The 20967-nt window shown below is 39.8% G+C and overlaps 2 protein-coding genes and 1 pseudogene across 6 annotated transcripts in view; 1 reads left to right on the forward strand and 2 right to left on the reverse strand.

Moving 5' to 3' along the window:
• The window catches only part of NMNAT2 (nicotinamide nucleotide adenylyltransferase 2), a 189799-nt gene extending 177274 nt beyond the window's left edge, over window positions 1–12525 (reverse strand). Inside the window, exon 1 of the mRNA XM_060035178.1 lies at window positions 12440–12525. The gene's annotated coding sequence lies outside the window, so the exon portion shown is untranslated. The remainder of the gene's footprint in view (window positions 1–12439) is intronic.
• LOC132440210 (large ribosomal subunit protein eL22 pseudogene) lies at window positions 42–12511 on the reverse strand (annotated as a pseudogene).
• Window positions 12526–16461: 3936 nt separating the features above from the next.
• Window positions 16462–20967, forward strand: part of SMG7 (SMG7 nonsense mediated mRNA decay factor) — a 69781-nt gene continuing 65275 nt past the window's right edge. For 2 of the 5 annotated variants that reach the window (XM_060035161.2, XM_060035154.2), the window contains exon 1: window positions 16467–16668. Coding sequence is in view for 1 of the 5 variants with exons in the window: in XM_060035151.2 (XP_059891134.1) it covers window positions 16640–16668 (29 nt within the window). In the remaining 4 variants the exon portion in view is untranslated. Of the gene's footprint in view, window positions 16669–20967 lie in introns of all 5 variants that reach the window. The other 3 variants (XM_060035144.2, XM_060035151.2, XM_060035167.2) reach the window with 3 other exon arrangements.

Consider the following 20967-nt stretch of genomic DNA (forward strand, 5'->3'; position numbering starts at 1 on the left):
ATTACAAAAAAAAAGTGAGAAATTTTTTTTTGTTTGTTTACTAAATTTTATTTAAAAATTCATACAAAATACTCCAGATAACTGAGTTTCAATCCTCATCTTTCTCCTCTTCTTCATCTTGATTAATCTGGAAGTAATGTAATGCGTAACTTTCTTTGCTGTTAGCAACTCTGCATAACCAATCACGGAGATTATTCTTCAAATATTTCTTGGTGAGATATTTCAAATACCTTTTGGAAAAAGGCATCTCGGAAGTTACAGTGATCTTGCTTTTGCGTCTTTCGATTGTTACGACACCTCCTCCAAGATTCCCAGCTTTTCCATTCACTTTCTTTCCTGAAGAAGCTGCTCAAAATTGGCAGCATCCATGATTCCATCTTCTACAGGATGGGTGCAGTCAAGAGTAAACTTCAGGACCTGCTTCTTTTTTTTGCCCCCCTTCACCACAAGCTTTTTCATGGGCACCATGGTGGCAGCGGAGGCAGAAAAGGAGTTGGGTGAACTCGAGACAGAAATTCTTACAAAATTTGTTCAGAGGTGGTGACATAACCTGGAATCACGTCATCTAGCCCCATAGCTGGATTGGGTCCTAAGGCTGGACACTCGTGGGGCTGAGTAGCTTGGTGAAGGTGTGCAGGCAAATGCAGCCCCATTGGAGTTATACTGCCTAGTCACACCATTCCATGGGTCCCAAATCACCAGGTGCAGGGGTGAATTTCTAATATTATTTGTGCTATCTTCTTCTCAATGTGGCTTGCTAGAAATTTGTTTTATTGGTGTTCTCAAAGGATCAGCTTTCGGATTCATTGATCAACGGTATTTTGGGGAGGTTGACTCTATTCATTTCCCCGGTCCTTGAAGTGAACGCTTAGTTCATTCACTTGAAATAATTTTTTTTTAATTTATTTTATTTTATTTTATTTTTGGCTGTGTTGGGTCTTTGTTGCTGCATGTAGGCTTTTCTCTGGTTGAGGAGAGTGGGGGCTACTCTTTGTTGTGGTGTGCAGGCTTCTCACTGCAGTGGCTTCTCTTGTTGTGAAGCACGGGCTCTAGGCATGCAGGCTTCAGTAGCTGTGGTCGCGGGCTCTAGAGTGCAGTCTCAGTAGTTGTGGCGCACGGGCTTAGTTGCTCCGTGGCATGTGGGATCTTCCCGGATCAGGGCTTGAACCCGTGACTCCTGCACTGGCAGGCGGATTCTTAACCACTGCGCCACCAGGGAAGCCCCTGAAATAATTTTTAATAAATGCATTTAATGTCATAACTTTCTTTCAAATGACTGCTTTATCTGTATTACCCAAGTTTTATCATGTATTTTCTTTGTTTTTCTTTTCTAAATGGTGTGCAATTTTTTATTTAAATCATGAGTTATTTAGGAATGTGCTTTTAAGTATTCAAACATATGAGAATTTCTAATTCAACTAAATTCTGATCACAGAATGTGGTCTGTACTATAGTGATTCATTAAAATATCTGGTCAAATTTTATAAATGTTTGATGTGTGTTTGAGAAGAATGTGAATTCTCTATTTGTTAGGTGGAGGGTTTTTATATATGTGGGTATATAATATATTATATTCTCCAAAGAAGATATACAGATGGCCAATGGGCACATAAAAAGATGTTCAATATCACTAATGATTAGAGAAATACAAATGAAAACTTCAATGAGGTATCACCTAACACTGGTCAGAATGGCCATCATCAAAAAGTCTACAAATAATAAATGCTGGAGAGGTTATGGAGAAAAGGGAACCCTCCTACACTGTTGGTGGGAATGTAAACTGGTGCAGCCACTATGGAGAACAGTATGGAGGTTCCTTAAAAAACTAAAAACATAGTTACTAAATGATCCTCTTCTGGGCATATATCCAGAAAAGACAAAACCTCTAATTAGAAAAGATACATGTACCCCAATGTTCATAGCAGCATTATTTACAATAGACAAGACATGGAAGCAACCTAAATGTCCATTGACAGATGAATAGATAAAGAAGATGTGGTACATATATACAATGGAATATTACTCAGCCATAAAAAAGAATAAAGTGTTGCCATTTGCAACATGGATAGGCCTAGAGATTATCATACTAAGTAAAGTAAGTCAGACAGAGAAAGACAAATATCATATGATATCACTTATATGTGAAATCTAAAAAAATGATACAAATTAACTTATTTACAAAACAGAAGTAGACTCACAGACATAGAAAACAAACTTATGGTTACCAAAGGGGAAAGGGGAGGAGGAATAAATTAGGAGCTTGGGATTAACAGATATACATTGCTATATATAAAATAGATAAACAAAAAGGTCCTACTGTATAGCACAGGAAACTATATTCAATATCTTGTAACAACCTATAATGGAAAAGAATCTGAGAAAGAATACATATTTATATATATAAAACTGAATCACTTTGCTGTACACCTGAAACTAATATAACATTGTAAATCAACTACATTTCAATTTAAAAAATATTATAGAAATCTCTGTTCCCTGAAGATGATCCATTCCCACTGGAATAGAAGTCCATATTGGCAAGTAATCTTAAAATGACTTTACAATAAATGCATTCAAAGAGTTAAAAAATAAAATACCTAAAAAAATATATAAAAGCTTAAGAAACAAGAAGATATGAATTAAGGAAAGATGAAAATGAAAAATAACTAAATAGAAAAACATTCATTGTGATAAAAATATTCAATGAGATAAACTCTAAACTCGTTACAGTCAGAGAATGAATTATTTCAGCTTTGTTAGAGGTTTAACTGACAAATTCATAAGACATTTAAAGTGTACATTGTGATGATTTGATACACACACACATTGTGAAGGGATTACCCTCTCCCAGTTTATTAAGAATTATTGAATTAGAAGATTAATCTATGGAATTCATGTAGAATATAGCATATATTTTATTATTTATTTATTTTTAAAATTGCAGTATACTTGATTTATGATGCTGTGCCAATCTCTGCTGTAGAGCAAAGTGACTCAGTTATACACAGACAGACTTTTTTTATATTATTTTCCATTATGGTTTATCACAGGATATTGAATATAGTTCCCTGTTATAGCATGTATTTTAAGCTGTATTGTGGCAGTTTAAAATTACAGCCACAGATTCTTTGATACTCCTTCTATTAAGAGATGGGTCTAGCCCCTGTACTCCCCAATCTGGGCAGGTTTGACTAAGTAAGATGGAAGTGATACTATGTGATTTTTGAGCCTAGATAATAAAAGTCTATGTAGCTTTTGCCTTGTTTTCTGGAAGAGTCACTATTGGAGCCCTGAGCTGCCATGGAAGTAGTATGATTACCATGAGGCCACTACAGTGTGAGGAAACCCAAAGCACATGGAGAAGGCATGTGTAGGTACTCCAGTCTACCTTTGTCATTGTAGCCTAGACATGTGAATGAAAAAAAGAACAGCCATTCAAGTGACCACCAGCTGTTCAAGTCTTCTCATTTGACACCCTGGACATCATGAAGCAGAGTCAAGCTCTCCCTGAAGTACCTATCCAAATTCCTATCATACAGAATATTGGAGGTTAATAAAATGGTTATTGTTTCATGTCACTATGTTCTGGAGTGGTTTGTTACACAGCAATACATAGAATACATGAAGGATGCACCTAATTAGTAGTTTTAGGAAGAGAATAAACGGTATGGCGGAAGTCATATTTGGAGAGATGATGCTAAGAATTTTCTAAAGTTTTTGAAAGAAAAGCAGTTATTAAGTACAAAAAAGAATTTAAAAAGAAAAGAAATTCATATCCAGATGCACTGTAGTGAAGATGCCTAACACTGAGAATAGAGAGAAAATTTCAAAAGCCACCAAAGAGAAAACACAGATTATCCATAAAAGAATGATAATTAAGACAACAGAATTCTCATCACCAACAAAGGATACCAGAGGTCAACATGGTAATAATTCCAAAGCACTGAGGGGAAAATAACTGGCAACATAGACTTCTATACCTGGCTAAGCTATAATTCAAGAATAATGGTGAAACAGAAAACTTTTCTTTCAAACCTGAGTTTACAAAAAAAAAAAAAAAACCTGAGTTTACCAGCCATAAAATTTTATTGAATGAATTACTAAATGATGTATTGCAGCAAAAAGAAAAGTGAGTTCACAATGAAAATGTGGTATTAAAGAAACAAGTGGTAAACACAAAAATTGATAAATTAGATTGATAAATCTAATTATACATTGATTGTATAGTAACTTTTATGTTATGTTCTAATAAATATGGAACTAAAATTCTAGATAGCAATAACTGCTCAATACATTTGGTAGCTAAAACACAGCCTTGTTGGGGCAGAAGGATAGTTGTATTTTAAAAACTATAAATTGTTAGGAAAATAAATAGTTAAGTATACATTTAAAAATTTAAGAGTAGCTGCTTATGGCATAGGCAAAATATAATCTATAGTTTCCAAATTAGCAGAGGTAAAAGTAAGAGAATTTGAAAAGTTATCAATTCAACAAAAGCAGTTAAGGTAAGCAAACGAATAAAACAAGGAGAAAGCATTGTAAACAGAAAATCAAAAGTAAATGGTAGAGATGGTAGAGGTAATTTTAAATAGATCATACTCATATGAATTGAACTTTCCAGTTAAACAACAGAGACTGTCAGGAATAAAAAAAGAAAACCCAGCTACCTGCTGTTTACAAAAGATGTGCCAATAATAAAATAGCATAGAAAGGTTGAAAATAAAGTAAAAAGTTATAGCAAGCAAATGCTAACCAAAAAAAAAGTTATAGTAGAATACGAGTGTCAGATAAAATAACTGCTTAAAGCAAGTATTGATAAGGATAAAAAGACATTACATAATGATTAAAATTGTATTAAAAATGATAAAAATTTAAAAATCACCAAGAAGTTCTATCCAGCTAACCGTATAACCATGAAATTAAACAAAAAGTAACGAATTATAAGAAAAAAAAAGTAGATCAACAATAATATTGGCAAGTTTTAATATAATTTTATTAGAAACTCACAGATCAATTAAACAAAACTAAGTTGAGAGGTTGGTTAATGTTTTTAGCATTAACTTGCCTTGTGTGTGAATTGTAATTTGCAGCTCATCTTAAATGGTAGCTTTATCTTTCTACCTATTCCACTCCATTTGCTGTTTTAGTGTAGCCTCCATGTAGATGCGGAGACCCCCTAGTCCAGAACTAGGTGTCACAGGACTCCTGACCCTCAGGGATATTGGGGAAGATAACAGATCTGTCCTCTAGGCAGGAAAGCAGACCGGCATAAGTCCTGTGTGCACTGATTTCTATTCTTCCTTCCACCCCCACAGATAGGTAGGGGTTTTGTTTGTTTATTTATTTTGTTTTTTAAACTCTAGGTCAGGGTGGAAATCATTTGGAAGCTTTTCCCAAATCCCAGTTTCACAGTGAGCCTGCCTAATGTGCCACACCCTGTATGGGGTGCTGTTGATCCCCACTGCTCTGAGGAATTCAAACTCCTAGCCAACTTCTACTTGCTTCCAGACCCAGAAGACCATCAGGGTCACAGCTCTAGCTTTACTAACCTAGTGGTGCTGCTTTTTCATTTCTGTTACCTAGAGATGATTATCTTGTGAATGAACCCAGAGACATCTCTTAATTAAAAAAAAAAAAAAGTTTTTGTGATTGGAGTTCTTGGAGAAGATGTGGAGATTCAAAGCATAGCTCACAATACCATTTTGACTATTTTCCTCTGCCTTTCTGGATGCGAGGAACTCTGTGGTCTTGCTACCTTCTTTGGCTTTACTCAGTAATAGGGATTGAGGTTGCTTCTGTTCTCAAATGCCAGAAACCTATTAAGAATCTCTATAAATCTCCTCAGGCTTCTGGCGAAGGATGGGAGGCAGAGCACAAAGTCCCTTTGTTTTTCTCTCCTCTCTGATTTTCTGTGCTCATGAATTTGAGGAACTTTTAATATATTCTGCTGCTGAAAGCCTTACCCTTAAATCATCAGTCTTTGTCCTGAATTCTTCAGAGCCTATGTGACTTTGTAACCTGAAGTTTTAAAATCCTAAAGGGCAAGGGATAAAAGAAAACATTGGGGGTGGGGGGAGAAACTCCACAATTTACCATCTCATTATTATTCTACCGGAAAAGAGATTTCCATCTCTGCTGGTGTGTCCTGAAAGTCTATCTCTTCCCATTTCCTCAGAAACCACATTCCTAACTACTCAGCCTCTCTTATCTTTTATTCTTCTATCCTGGATCTTTTCTGCTGAAGGCTCTCACCTCTTCGTAAGACAAAACCTCTCCTAGCTCTCTCATTTTATAGGCAAGCTTTCTGAAACCACTCAAGCATCTTTAGTTACCATCTACACGCTGATGACTCCCAAATTCACAACTCTAGCTGAAATTTCTCTCAAGTTCTCCAGATCCTCAAGATCTCTCAACTCCAGACAACTACAGTTCAACATGTCCACAACAAAATCATTATCTCCACATCCATTCATCTCTCCAAACTATTTCTTCGCTTATGTTTTCTATTTTCATTCAGTTTCCCAAGCAGAAACCTGGGAGTCTCCTGGATTTCTTCCCCTCCCTCTCTCACAGCCAATAAATGACCAAGTTCTGCCATTATATTTCCATTTATGGCATATTTATAGCCAAGTATTTATTACATACCACTAGAGCGATAGCAGCATAATGAATTAAAGATGAGGTTAAGGTAGTAGAATAAAAAAAATTAAAATGTCATTGGATTCAAGGTAAAAACATTTTTGGTAAAGGAAACATATTAGTATTACCCAATAGAACAGAAAGTTTAAAAGAATAAAAACTTACAATTGTTAGATTGTTAGATTTAGTTAGAAGGTTCCTAGTGATCTCAAAATCATCTAAGGGGTAAAAGAGGATTTTCTGCAGAGTGTCTAGCAGTTTAACAGCTGTCTGGACTGCACTGCTTTGTAATGATTTGTTTTAAATTGGTGTTTTCACTCTTATCATATGGGTAAGAGGTAAGAGAAGGGTAACACTCGCATGGTACCCAAGGGTCAAATTCATATGATATATTTTGTTTTGGAGAATATCAGCTTTTAAAATGGCAATACAAAGTTTCTCATGGTCTATATCAGCCTTTTTGAACTGGATCATTAAAGGGAATCATCTCGAACTTGCCAGTCAACAAGAACCAGGGATGTCCTATTCAGCAGATAGAGATTACTGAGTCTGAAAGTATATTTCAGAGGTCGCCAAGTCCCTTTCTTGTTTTTAATTCAGACTGGGGATCTAGTCATTTCTTAGCGTCCCTCATGGAAAGTAGGTTCTAATAGATAAGTGTCTAACAACTATAGGTTTCCCTGGTGGCGCAGTGGTTGAGAGTCTGCCTGCCGATGCAGGGGACACGGGTTCGTGCCCTGGTCCGGGAAGATCCCACATGCCGCAGAGCGGCTGGGCCCGTGAGCCATGGTTGCTGAGCCTGCGCGTCCGGAGCCTGTGCTCCGCAACGGGAGAGGCCACAACAGTGAGAGGCCCGCGTACAGCAAAAAAAAAAAAAAGAATATATATATATATATATATATATATATATATATATATAAAACACAACTATTACTACCACCAGGCAGTGTGCTTCTTTGCTCATGCATCTCTTCTTTCTCTTCCTCCAGACTTTATAGTTTTCTTTTTCTCTTTCCCTGCTCTTTCTTCTTTCTCAATTCAGTTTTCCTGCCTCTCTTTTTCTTTCTCACCCATAAATAGGAAAAAAAAAAAGCAAATGTTGAGTTTCCTGACTGGTCACATTCCAGAGAAAGGAGGAAATACAGGCTGTTATACAACTGGGAGGGGTCAGGTGTGACCTAAAGTTGAGGGACGAGGAGAAGAGAATTATAAAGGTAAGAGAAGGCAAAAAGGTTAAGTAAAGGTTTGATTTTAGACTTTTATTATGTAAAGTGATTCTTTTGTGAATCCCATCTAGGGCATTTCATCCTTCTCAGGCTATGATGGTTCCCAGTAGATCCAAAATTGCCAAAGAAGGTCAGTAATGATGTATTCAAAGATGATCACTCTCATCAGCTTTTGTACAAAAGAATCAGTACCTGATATTGTGTTAGAGTGAGCCATAGGAAATGCGTTAGGAATTGTCTCTGATGAAGTCTTTTTTTTTCAATCACCAGTATGTGAAAAGCTATTAGATCTATTTTTAATCTTTTTCCTATTCAGTTTCCAATGTTGCTCTCAGGCTTCTGTAACTTGGCAGATAGTTCAGGTATTCTTTAAAAACAATGACAAACAATGAAATTCCCAACAACCACAGCAACCGCCAAAACAGTGAAATTTGCTTAGCTTTTTGGTTGGTGGGAGATGTTGAAAAATGTAAGAAATAAAAGCCACCCACAAATAATTTGCCTCACAAAAACAACTGCTCTTAGTATTATGTTGTATTTCTGCCCATTTTCTATGCAATTCTATGTCAGAGTTATACTTTATATATACTGCAGTATAGAACTTATATAAGTTATATTAACTTAAATATAACTATGACATAGAGTTACATAGTTTGTATCTTTCAGGCATATTTTAGTCTAGAATACTTTCAGCTATGGTTTTCCATCACTTTTCTGGCGGTTGAACTATATATATTTCTTTTGCTGCTGGGAAATAGAATTTGAAAAAGTTAACTCTGCAAAATCTCATTCTAAAGGACTTTGCAGTTGACCAGGACACTTAAGTGGATTATCCGATTGCATGTCTTCACTTGATCTCCAGGTGGAATGGTTCCAAAGACCTCTAACAGCTTTATCACTCTGTAGTATAACTGCCCCTTAATTCTCGTCTAAGCTTTAAGCCCTGAGAGCAAGACTGTATTGTTCACCATTTGCACCCCAGTGACTAGCATGTGACCCAATACATAGAAAATTCGCAATATATTCTTGATGATTGAGTGAATGAAAAAGTGAGTAAATGAATACTAAAATGCTAGAAGATCCATAACTCATCAAGCTTTCTCCTTGGTATCAGGATACAACCCGATTAAGGTTCCCAGAGGTAAAGGATTGATTTAGATTTAGATTTGTCTTGAAAGAGCAGAGAAAGATAGGAATTGATCATCACTTGAACATTCCTTATAGACCCTAAACTCTTTACCTAAAATTCCTATTGTGCTTTAATGCTACAATTTAGCTGTCCCACAAATACTTACAGAAAAGTAAGTTTCAACTTTGCTTTCTACAAACTAATTACCTTCTGTAACATCCAGGCCACTGCCACCTACATTTTGGAAGTGTTGGCATCCCAATAGTTGGCATGCCTTATAGGTTTACCGTAGGGCTATTATTAAAGAACTAAAACCATGCACATCCTCTTGGACAAAGGATTGGATCACCTTGGGGACCATAAAGGAAAGCTTGCAGACAGTGGTTGAGACAGCAAGACAATGAGAGAGAGTGAGCCAGAGAGCCTGCCAGAATTGTCAGTCTGAAAGAGGGCAGGGAACGCACAAGCAGGTGGTTTCACTCCTCATGAGCCTCCTTATCTTCTTCAGTTTTGCCAGACCTTGGATCTCATCTCATCCAAGTATAAGACTCCTAGTGAACTGAGACATTCTCTGTAAGTAGATGAAAGCTGTTTTCTCTCTTGGCAGTTTATACTTGGTCACGTGATACAACTAGTCATACAGTTTTAAGGCAGCATGCTGTGTACCTCTCTCTCCAAATGCAATTTTACAACATTCTGTGTTTTATTTAAAAAAACCAGTTTAATCTACATTAATTAGAGTGTGAAGCTGAGTGTGGGAAGCTCTAATTTACCTTACATGCATAACAAGAGCAGCACCACCTGTTGACTGCCTACTAAGTGCCTGGCACAGCCTAGGTATGTTATACACATTATTTAATTGAACTTGGAGAACATGCCTGCCTCCAGAAATATAACTTAAATATCTCATTTACTTTGAAATTGCAAATGGCCCTTTCTTTAAGAAACTTACATTAAATTTATTTAGCACTATCCCATTACAGGAGAAAAAAATAACAATAATAAGGTCAGAATTTATAAACACTTTTCTGGTGAGAAACACAAAGATCACTGAGCTTTCCATTCTACACTCTAATCCAATTTTCTTTCTTTCTTTCTTACTTTTTTTTTTTTTTGGTGGGCCTCTCACTCTTGTGGCCTCTCCCGTTGCGGAGCACAGGCTCCGGACGCGCAGGCTCAGCGGCCATGGCTCACGGGCCCAGCCACTCCGTGGCATGTGGGATCTTCCCGGACCGTAGCACGAACCCGTGTCCCATGCATCGGCAGGCGGACTCTCAACCACTGCACCACCAGGGAAGAACCCTCTGAATTTTTAAATCTAATTTTTCTATCCTATTTTCCAACCTAGCTGATAAACTGTCTTCTCTCTTGCCATCTTCCCCAGCAGTGTTTTTTCTTTTGCCACATAATAAGAGAGTTAACTGCTTCCCCTATTCCCAAATTAGAAAACATAAAGGTTAAATAAAAGTGACTTGGACACTGAAGACTTTTTTCCTACATTGAAGTATGAGACTTTGTGGTGAGATAATTGATGAGTTACCCATAATCTTATGTGTGCTCTTTACTCATTGCCTAAGTAAATTTCATCTAATTAAAACTTTCATCATGTTAAATACAATAGATTCCTCAGATGGGTTGAAGTTCTTTTCTTATTGCTTAGTAATGACCTCTATATTCCATAGGAAGGTCTTCAGAAATTTTAAGCATTTATATGAAAGTCGTGGTCCAAATTTCTACTTTTTTTCCCAAGATTAATTGATTCAACAAACATCTATTGAGCACCCTTGTATCAGCAACCCTGGTAGTGGAGTGATAATACAGTAGTGAGCAAAACAGGTACAGTGTTTGCACTACAGAGCTTACAGCCAACTGGAGGGAACAGACACTGAATAATTACAAATATGACAAATGCCATGAAGAAGATGGGCAGGGTGTTATGGGAATATGTAATAGGTGTAGCTAACCTAGCTTGATGGGAGGTGGGGCAGAGAAGATTTTTCCAGAGAAGTTCAAGTTTAGGCTTGAAGCATAAGAAGGAAGAAGAGTTATCTAGATAAGGGAACAGCTTGTGTAATGGCTCTGAGTAGAAAAGAACACCACCCATTCAAGGACCTGAGAGAAGGTCACTGTGGCTAGAGTGCTGACTTCTGGAAACGTTAGAGAAGAGGCAGGCAAGGACCAGATCACATAGGTCACCCTAAGGATTGGGGACTTTATTCTGAGGGTAGTGGAAAGCCAATGGAAAATTCAAGCCAGGAATTTAAAAAATTTTTAAGCTTAAAATAGCTAAAATGTAGACTATAAGAATATATTAATTCACTAATTTGCTCTGGAATATGCTCTCATATCTAGTAGTCCAATAATAGTAAGAATTTTTATAAATGCAGGACAAACTATCTAGGTTTATAATATGTAGAATTTTTCTGTGAATAGAAAAGACCCTAGGATAGAGCAAAGCAGAACAGGACTCAGGTACATGTAAGTACCCAAGTAAGCTTTGAAACGTATGTCCTGAGTTTCTTTGCTTTTCATCTATATCACATTTTAACTTGAATTGAAAATAGAAGTGGTAAAATAATAAAGGCAGGGAAAGGAGGAAGGCATGCATGTGTGTATGAGCGTGTGTGCCCACGTGTGGTTTCTTATGGTTTTGAAGAAGAGCATATTTATGACAATATCAGTATCACATTCTCTGTGCTCAAAAATAGTTGTCTCCCCTGCAGAAATTAGGAAAGGAGAGACTATATAATAGGGAAAGATTTTTTTTTTTCTTTTAGTGGTGTGTTCTAAGAAAAAAAAATGGCAGCTTCTGGGTAATACAACAGATTTTGACATGAAATACATTGATTTTAGACTATGGACCCCAAGATGGTTTCAGTAGTACTGTGCTTGGAGTAGTAAAGAGATCCATGAACACCAAGGCCTTTGGACAATATAAAGTGTAAGAGGCTAAGGTTTTAATTTTCTTTTTTAATACTCTTTGGTCTTCCCTATGGGCATTTCTTTTTGTCTTCTTCAGATGGCCTGCATTCATTAAATTAGTAGATAGGATTTTAAGGTGTGGTTCTTTCCCAGAGGTATTTTCTTACTGGGAGTTGAGAGAAATTCTTGAAGATTAATAAGATTTCCATTAGTAAATATTAGGAGAGTGGAGGAGAGCTAGCTAGCTCTGACTACCATTCTCTGTCACCTCACTGTCTCCCAAACCAGAAGTTTCTTCTCTTAAATCTTGGACTGCAATGCTTCCTGACCGTTCTGGAGGAGGCTCAGTGACTCCTTAGAAATGAATGAATAAATTCACACTTGGTGAACTGTTTGAGAAAGGCTGCTGACTAAGACTTTAGATTTTCTCAGACTAAGGTCTGAGAAATCTTGAGCAACAGGAGACCTGAGTTTAATGTCAATTTGTATCTGTCTCACTATTTGAAGAGAACGAATTACTTACTTGATTCAATCACTTAGCTCCACACCTGAAGTGTAGTAATGAGGAGAACATGGGCCAGCTTCATATACATCGTGTCCTTCAGTACTGCAATTGACAAAGCATTCTCATCAAAATAGAAACACATTAAGTACCTACTGTACACATGACTGGGAAACAATCAGAATATGTAGGTTAAATATTAAAATAAATTAGTGCTTTTTAAGGTTTCATGGAACAGGTGAGATGTGTATTATTATAAAAAGGGAGCAGGTTTACTATGTATTAATTATTAGGCTACCAAAGCTCTGGGTAAATTTGATAGCAATGTTAAGAGTAGCTTCTCGGCAAGTACTTGGTGCCAGGTTGAAAACTGGCCACTGTTTACTTGGGCAGAAATGTGGTTATATTAGGCTGCTTTTAGTGATAAAAGGTTTTTAAAAAGTTTCAACCTTCTGGAATCTGACTCACAATGTCCTCATATTGTGTTCTTTTCTGTATTCAGTGTCATGGATAAAGAATCTATCTTTCAGCACTGAATAAGAATAAATTTGTGTATGCGGTCAGATTTATGAGTATTACAAAGACTAGATAAACTATTATTTAAAAAAATAATTTTATGCTGCAGTTCTAAATTATTAGTTTTAGCTTGATATAAGGGCAGAGGGCAAAAAATAAATTGACGTTCATCAAGTACCAGTGTTGTATGTCAGGCACTCATATAGTCAGTCACCTATATTATCATTAAAGTTCACAGGAAGCCTGTAATAGGTAATGTTTCCATTTTGGTCAAGGAAGAAACTGAACTTCAGAGACTGAGATGGCAGAATTGGGATGCACACTCAGGTCTCCTAGCTTATGGTCTTTCAATAAAATCACTTTGGCATAAACTGAAAAATTTAAGATTATGTAGGATTAAACAAAATAAAACAGCTTCTCATCTATAATTTCTTTTGGTTTAGATGTAATCTTTATCTGCAGGGGGGAAAAGGTGAATAATATTGCAGAAAGGTGCTTGTATTCTACAAATCTGTTGATGGGTTCTAGTAGAAAGAGATGAGATTAGAAAATGTACATTAAGCAATATGTAAATTGAGGGTCATAATTCTTCTGAATCCTATTGATTTTTTAAAGGTATTTTCAAGATGGGCATCAATGTTTTACAATCTGTAAAATTAAATGTTACTATTCTATCTAGTTTGTAGGGACACTAAAGCTATTGAAGAACCTTGAAACATTATTAGGAAACCTGCTATAAAATATAAAGATGGCTTATATGTCTGACCTTCATCTGTGCACTTAAAGCACTTTGTTCTTACCTTAATTTTTGCACCCATAATATTGCATCCAAATCATGTCTCTATTCTCTGGTATCTCTACCAGAAGGTGGGTTCCTCCAAGACAGGGACCATGTCTCTTCCATGGTAGTATCCATAGTAACCTGGACAGTGTCTGAAATATAATAAATGCTCAGTAATGTTTATCAAACAAACAACACAACAAAAGGATTCATTTTTTCCAACCCCAGTTTCCTTAGCTCCAAAATGAGAAGATACTAATAGTTTTCTAGATCGTCAGGCGGGACATGATATATGCTCATATACTGTTGACTGGAGATATAAGGCACAGACATAAAAAGTGTTATTAGGATGATTACTAAGGGGGTGGTTATTTCACACAACATAAACTTTTATTCTGCTTAAGATCTTTTAAAAAAATCTAACCAATAAATTTCAGGAAGAAAATCTAAGGTATTTTAGGTAATATGTAGTCATAATCTCCATCCTTGGGCTCTCAGGGTTGAAGAAAAGCCAGATCCTAAACCAGAGATGAGAACAATCTTTCACTAGGTGGCTCTCTTTCCCATGAGTGGGCGGCCCCTCGGTGGGTGGAGGGACGACACGGGGCAATGTACAGCTGCAATCACCGTGTCACACTGCATCACAGTAGGCGCATGCAGCACGAGGGGCATAGTTCAGTTTCTATGTCGTTAATGATAATCTGTCCTTGGGATTTGTTTCAAAGTAGCTTGTACTTTCATTTCCTCCAAACCTACCCATAGACGTTGGCCCAGTCTTTTAATAGGTGCGGTCTCAGAAAAGGATTTTGATAGCGCCTTTTCACCTAGCATGAAAGACAAAAGGAATCAGGTACCCCGACCGAGCCAAACCAAAATAGCCCATTAAAATTATGATTTTAACTGTCCAGTGAGGGTTGCATTCCTGGAGGGGTTTATACCGTTATACATCCTAAAGTACTTTGGGACAGCTGTTTAAACGCCTCCACAATACGAATGGAAAATATAATTTGTAAAATGTCAAATAATTCTTTCAAACCACTAACACGACGACTTCTCCAGCTACTTTTCACACACTCATTATTATTGAGCCCATTTACGTTATTCTGTTTTAGCCTCAAACATGAGACAAAATACACATAATAAACATTCAAAAAGATTTGTTCTAAGAATGAAAATCCTTTTCCTAGAAGCCTTTCATAGGAACTTCGCTCAAGTATCTAGGTTTTTCTTGATACTATTTTACCCAATGTTTTCCTCTCCAACCCAAAAGATACATAGTGACAAGTTCTAAAATACTACAAACGCCTGAGAGGAGGAAGTTTGCAAAGGAGAAAGGAACTCGGAGGTCTGTTTTTGATAAGAAAGGGGGACTCACACTGGGGGGTGCCTCTCAGAGGGATGGCGGTCGTGAGCATCTCGCCACGTCCCCTAAGCGCTGAAAAATCACTTGTTAGCCTTCTAAGATGAGTTCCCACTCTCACGCTGGCCTCCTCGCGGCAGGAGGTGGCTAGTGAAGGCCGCGTGGGGGGCTCGCAGGAGGCTAGGTCGCCGAGAGTGTGTGTGGGGTGGGGTTTGGGGGAGTTCAGTAAGGGGTCGACCCGCCAGGGAGAGTCGTATGTCCCCGTCAGCAGAAAAGGGATCTCGGCAGTCGTGTGCCGTTCTCCTCCCTCAGGGACCCCGTCCTGGCGGGACCCCGCCTCCCAGTGCCGGGGGCGGTTGTGGGGAAACCCCTCGCCCGCCTCGCAGCCTAGCGCCGCCGCCTCGTCTAGCCTGCTCCAGCCCGCCGCCCACCAGCCTTCAGGCCCAGCATCTTCTGCGTAGGCCCAGCCCTCCCCAAGCCCGGCACGGAGTGGAAAACTATGGAGGTGGTTCCCGCCCGCAGGCGGGTGGAAAAGCCCATGGTGAATGCCTCGGGGTCTCCCCCATTGCTGCGGGAAAGGGAAAGGGAGGAGAAAATGAACTTCTCCGCCCAGGAGAACTACCCGGATTCCCAACCTGGGGGAGGCCTTTAGATGGAAGGGAAGCCAGGGGGAACCCTGGGCACTTTCCGGGGAATCCACTCGCCAAGGGAGGGTCATTCTGTCTGCACACATTGGTTACTATGACAATACAACTACAGCCTCCAGTTGCCTTTGCAGCTGCTTATCCAATCCGATTGGTTTCTTTTCTCTTCATCCCTGGGCTCCACCCTATCCCCTCCAACAGCCTCCCTGCGTGCAGGGGGTGGGGCCACAGAAAAGAGGAGGGGGTCCTTAGCTTCACTCTAGGGCGCGAGGGCAGGCCAGAGACAAGGGACTGGCGGCCGGAACTGTAGGAGGAAGGGGCGTCGTTTCCGGTAGGGAAGAGTGGAGGAGTGGAAAAAGGAAGAGAGAAATCGGGTGGAGTGCAAAGACGGGGGAAGACTTTGAGTGTAACTCCCGGTTGATTGGAGCTCGATGTTCCCGGTGAGGCTGGGGTTGCCCCCTTGCGCGGGAGAAGCTGGGTGGATTGGCCGGAAGCCGCCAATCGCCTCCAGTGGGCCGCTCAGCAGCCGCACAGGCGCCCCACCGCTAACTGATCCCAAGAGAGAGCGCTACAGAGAGGCGGAAATCACCCGGAGGGACCGGCGCCGCTGAAATCTCGCGAGAGAGACCCCACTTCCTTCCTCTACTTCTCCCTCCTCTTTACCCCGCCCCTATCCCTTCTCCCTCCCCCTCCCCCCTCCCGGGTCGGAGTGTCCCTGAGCCCCACGGGCCGGAGAAGCAGCGAGAGCAGCTATCCCCGCTCCCTCCCCCTCGCCTCACTCACCCCCAACCCCCGCTGAGCGAGGAGGAGCCGGAGGAGAGGAAGATGGCGGCGGCCGCCAGCACCCGCGGTGCCGTGGGGCCGCTCCGAGGAGCCTGAGAGACCCACAGAGGCTTCGCGGGAAGACGCGGCGGCGGAGGATGAGCCTGCAGAGCGCGCAGTATCTCCGGTGAGTGCCGAGGCCGGCCTGGTACGTAGCGGGGAGCGGGCCGAAGGTTGGGGCATGGAGCAACAGACACAGAGGTGGTATGTCCGGGGTGGCGGGGGAGTTGCTGTGTTCTCTCCTTCCCGGGCAGGGAGGCGGGGGCTGCGAGGATCAGCGGGAGGGGGCGGAGCAGGCACACACTTGGGTGCCTAGCCCCCGCGAGCAGGACTGAGTTCCAGCGGAGCCGGCTAGTCTCGGTGCGGAGAAGGAGGTTAGGGAAGCGTGAGAATGTGTGTGTGCGCGCGCCCCGGGTCGCGGGCTCTCTAGTGAGGGTTGGGGGGAGGCGGCGGCGACCCGGAGTGGAGGTGGGTGTGGAGGTGTCTGATCCCGGTGGCGGGGAAACGTGGTGTGTGGGATTGACTGGAGCGATGAATGGGGAGAAGACAAGGTGGAAGTCTGCACACCTGGGGTGTGTGTGGGGCCGGGGAGGGAGGACTAGAGGAGGGGGAGACTGCAGGAAGCTGGAGTTTGTTCTTCATTCTGGGGTTGGAAGTACTGAGGAATAATGTCATCTGTAGTTAGTTGGCGGAGTGCGGGTGGAGGGCATAAAGAAGGGAATGGGTGAGGAAGTGAGGAAAGAAGGAGGCACTACGGATGCGGTTGGGTTCCCCCGAAGAAACTGGGTTAGAATCAGTGCAGTCGGGAGATACCATTCTAAGAGTCGTGTGGATTCATTAGAGTGGTGTAAGGAACTTGTATGTCGAGGTAGAGTGACGTATGGGTGCAGAGTGAGAAAGTATGTGATGTGTATCTGGGGAGGGTTAAGGGGGCGATTGACACACATTGTAGGAGGAAGAAGATGCAGACACATTGGAACCAAGTACATGGTGGCGAGAGCATATTGCACCAGCTATTGTGCAGCTAGGAAGGTTCCATGGATGCAGAATAAGAGCTTGGAGGTAGAGGTAAACGAGGGTCAAAATCTTGATGACAGAGAAAAATAAGATTGTCAGAGCCTGGGATTAATTGGGGAGTTGCCACTGCTTAGAAAAGGGGAAGGAGGATCCAGAAACGGGTCCTTTTTGTCCTTCAGTAGCAGAACTAAGAAGGGCAGGTGTATGGGAAAATGATTTTAAAAGTGGTTTCATACCTTGTGGAGGAGGGAATTGGACGGGGTAGAAGTCTGAAATGAGCAGAAAAGTCACTTTAGCTGTTTAGTGAAGTGAAAGTATTGATATGTGAGTGGATCCCTGCATCTATGTTTCAAGAGAAGGTTTGTAGTTAGGTGATACATGAGGGTAGCTATTCTGCTTTTGAAAGTAGTAATCGTTTTATTAAGCAGTGTGTGTAGAGGAGGGAATGATGAGATCTTTCAAGTATGGTGGAATGCCTGAGTTTAATAACACACATCATGTATGCTCAATAACTGTACAGTGGGCAGTTGGAATGATACCTGTATATCGAAGTCCTTTTTCTCCTTTATTATCCCTTTGTTGTTTAACATATCAGATAAGCTTAATAAATACAACTGTGGCAAAGATGTATGATAGATGCTATAGAGAGGAGATATGGAAACTATCAGGACAGTCCTTAATTTTAAGGAATTTGCAGATTAGTATATATTAGGAAAGTAAAATATGGTAAGGATCATGAAAGATGCCAGTTTTATAAGAGTCCAAAGGCAAGAGATTACCTGAGCAATTGAGATGAATCAGGAAAAGTTTCCTTTGTTTATTTTCTCATTCATACACATGATTCATCAGTCATTTTGTTGATCACCTATATGGGAGGCATTATAATAACTTCTGAGAGTAGAAAAGTAAGAACTCCACCCTCCTCTTGCAGAGTTTACAGTTTGTTAGGCTTCAAGGAGAAAATGGCACTTAAAATGGACCTTAAAGGATAAACAGTATTCTGAGAAGTGTGTATTGAGAAGGAGGAATCCAAATGTAAGGAAACTGAGCAGAGATACATGGAAAGGAGAGTTGGGTGCTGGGGGAGGTATTCAGTCCAGTTAAACAAGAATGTAAGGTGATGCAGCTGGAAAAACTTGAGAGTTTCATATCTTATTAAGTTTGACCCCCTTCTTTTTACAGATGAAGAAAGTATAGCCCAAAGAAGTTAAAATTGTTGAGGATCATATAGTTGGTATGTGGAAGCTCTAACTCAAATGTAGGTCTTCTAACTCCAGATCAGCTATACTGTGTGACATCCATTCTTTCCACAGGTATGGCTTGAGAGCTTACTGTATTCTAGGCACTGAGGATTCAGTGGTGAACCAAAGAGTGAACATGGGAAAGTATTTTCTAATAGAAGGATACAACAAATGAACATATGAACAGATAAATATGTTTACCAGGTGGTGACAAAGTACTAGGAAGAAAAATAAAGCAAGATAGGGATGTGCTGTTTTTTATAAACAAGCGTGGTTTGATTAGGTGCCCGTATTTGAGAGTATCTTGAATATTATGGTCTGTAGTTTATGGTTAAAATGGGTGGACAGTGGAGAATCTGAGATGATTTGTTTAGAAGGGAAATCACATGTTCATGGCTATGTATTAGGAAGATGAATCTGTGTAGTGGGCAGTTAAGGGTTAGAAATAAGGTGGTAGCAGTGGGACTGGAAAGGTATAATGAAAAGCAGATTGGGAGAGTGGTGGTATTTTTTTTTTTTTTTTGAGTGGTGGTATTTTTAATGGGAAGATCAGTTGGCTTTGAGAGGCTTCTGTGTTAATGTATCTTATGTTTTTAAAGTTAGCATGGTAAGGAAGACTTACCCTTAGGTTGCGGAATCAGTAGTAGACACCTTGAGATGAATTTAGTTCATTGAAGGAGAGAGAAAAGAATAAGAATGAACACAATGTTTAGCCTAAATTTTCCAGCTAAAGTTGAATAGGCAAAACTGAACAGGCATAGGACCTGGAATCACTTAAAAATTCCTGAGAGCCAGTCTTTTCTCAATCTTGTTCATCTATCCTAAGTAAATAAAGCAAGTCTTAGGGCTAATAGTAGTCTGAGGCTAATGGGAAGAGATAATAAAGTAAGGCTTGCACCAGCCAGAATTTCCCTTTTTCTCTTCTTTAGATAATCATTCCAGTAAAGTGCTGTGAGTAACTAGTGGTTACCAGTGGGGATGGAGTGGGGTGCAGTATAGGGGTGGAAGAGTGGGAGGTACAAACTATTGGGTGTAAGACAGGCTCAAGGATGTATTGTACAACATGGGGAATATAGCCAATATTTTGTAATTACTGTAAATGGAAAGTAACCTTTAAAAATTGTATTAAAAATTAAAAAATAAAGTCTGCTGTGAGAGACTGGAGACTATGTTCAGGGAAGCATTATGTTCACTTTCTTTTTGATGCATATGGAACCATTGGTTTTTATAGACAACCCAGGGAGAATGCTGGGTATTGCTGAGTGAGCGTGGTTGGGGGTATAGCAGTTTTTCTTTGTGACTTTCACTTTAGGAAGAGTTTTGTTGTCTACCTTTGTCAGTGGTGTACAACCATGACTGGGCAATTTTTAGACTGCACAGCTACAGAACTTCCCTCATGTAGATGAAAATTAGTTTTGTCCCAGCTGAATTAATTTCTTAGAGTAAATGAGCTGGGGTGTCTGGTGTTGAAATGGTGGGGCGGTAAGATGGCAGTTTCAAAAGAGTGAGAAATGAGGATGTGCAGTAAGAAGCATCAGTAAGACAAAGAAAGAGGGAATTCAACAGCAAGGGGACTGAATTGGTCTGGACTTGTAGAAGTAGAGCATAGATGAAAGGAAAGGAAACCTATCCTCTGGATGGGTGATGTTCTGGGCAAGAAAGGATGATGAAATTTTTTTTGTTAGAAGGGGAGTGTCATTTTTTGAAATAGGAGACCCAGTAAGACTCCTATCCAAATGATTAAGTTGAGAATACTTTCTTATATTTTATAAAAATAAGAAATGGTCTTAAATTTGGGGCTTCTAGACTGTATAACATTGGAAATTTAATACTCGGATTGAAGAAAATTTCAGTGTTTTCTCTTTTGATTTATGATAAAATGGAAAGATTTGTAAAGAATTGGACATCTTTGTTGAGTAAAAGAATAGGGTGTATTGAATATAGTTCATTTGAGAAGGGTGGAAGAAGGGTGAGGCCATAGAGAAGATAGTAGGTGAGGTATAATTTCATCCTTTAAGAGAATAGCACTTGAAAGAATAGAAATATGGAAATTAACATGTCAAAGTTGGAAAAATGGGTGGGGGAAGTATTGAAGTACCATACAGGAAAGGTATCACTGAAGTTGTTTTGGAAGATGAGATAGTGGAATAATCATAGCCATAGGGAAT

This window comes from Delphinus delphis, chromosome 1 (genome assembly GCF_949987515.2).
Source record: "Delphinus delphis chromosome 1, mDelDel1.2, whole genome shotgun sequence".
Classification (NCBI taxonomy): domain Eukaryota; kingdom Metazoa; phylum Chordata; class Mammalia; order Artiodactyla; family Delphinidae; genus Delphinus; species Delphinus delphis.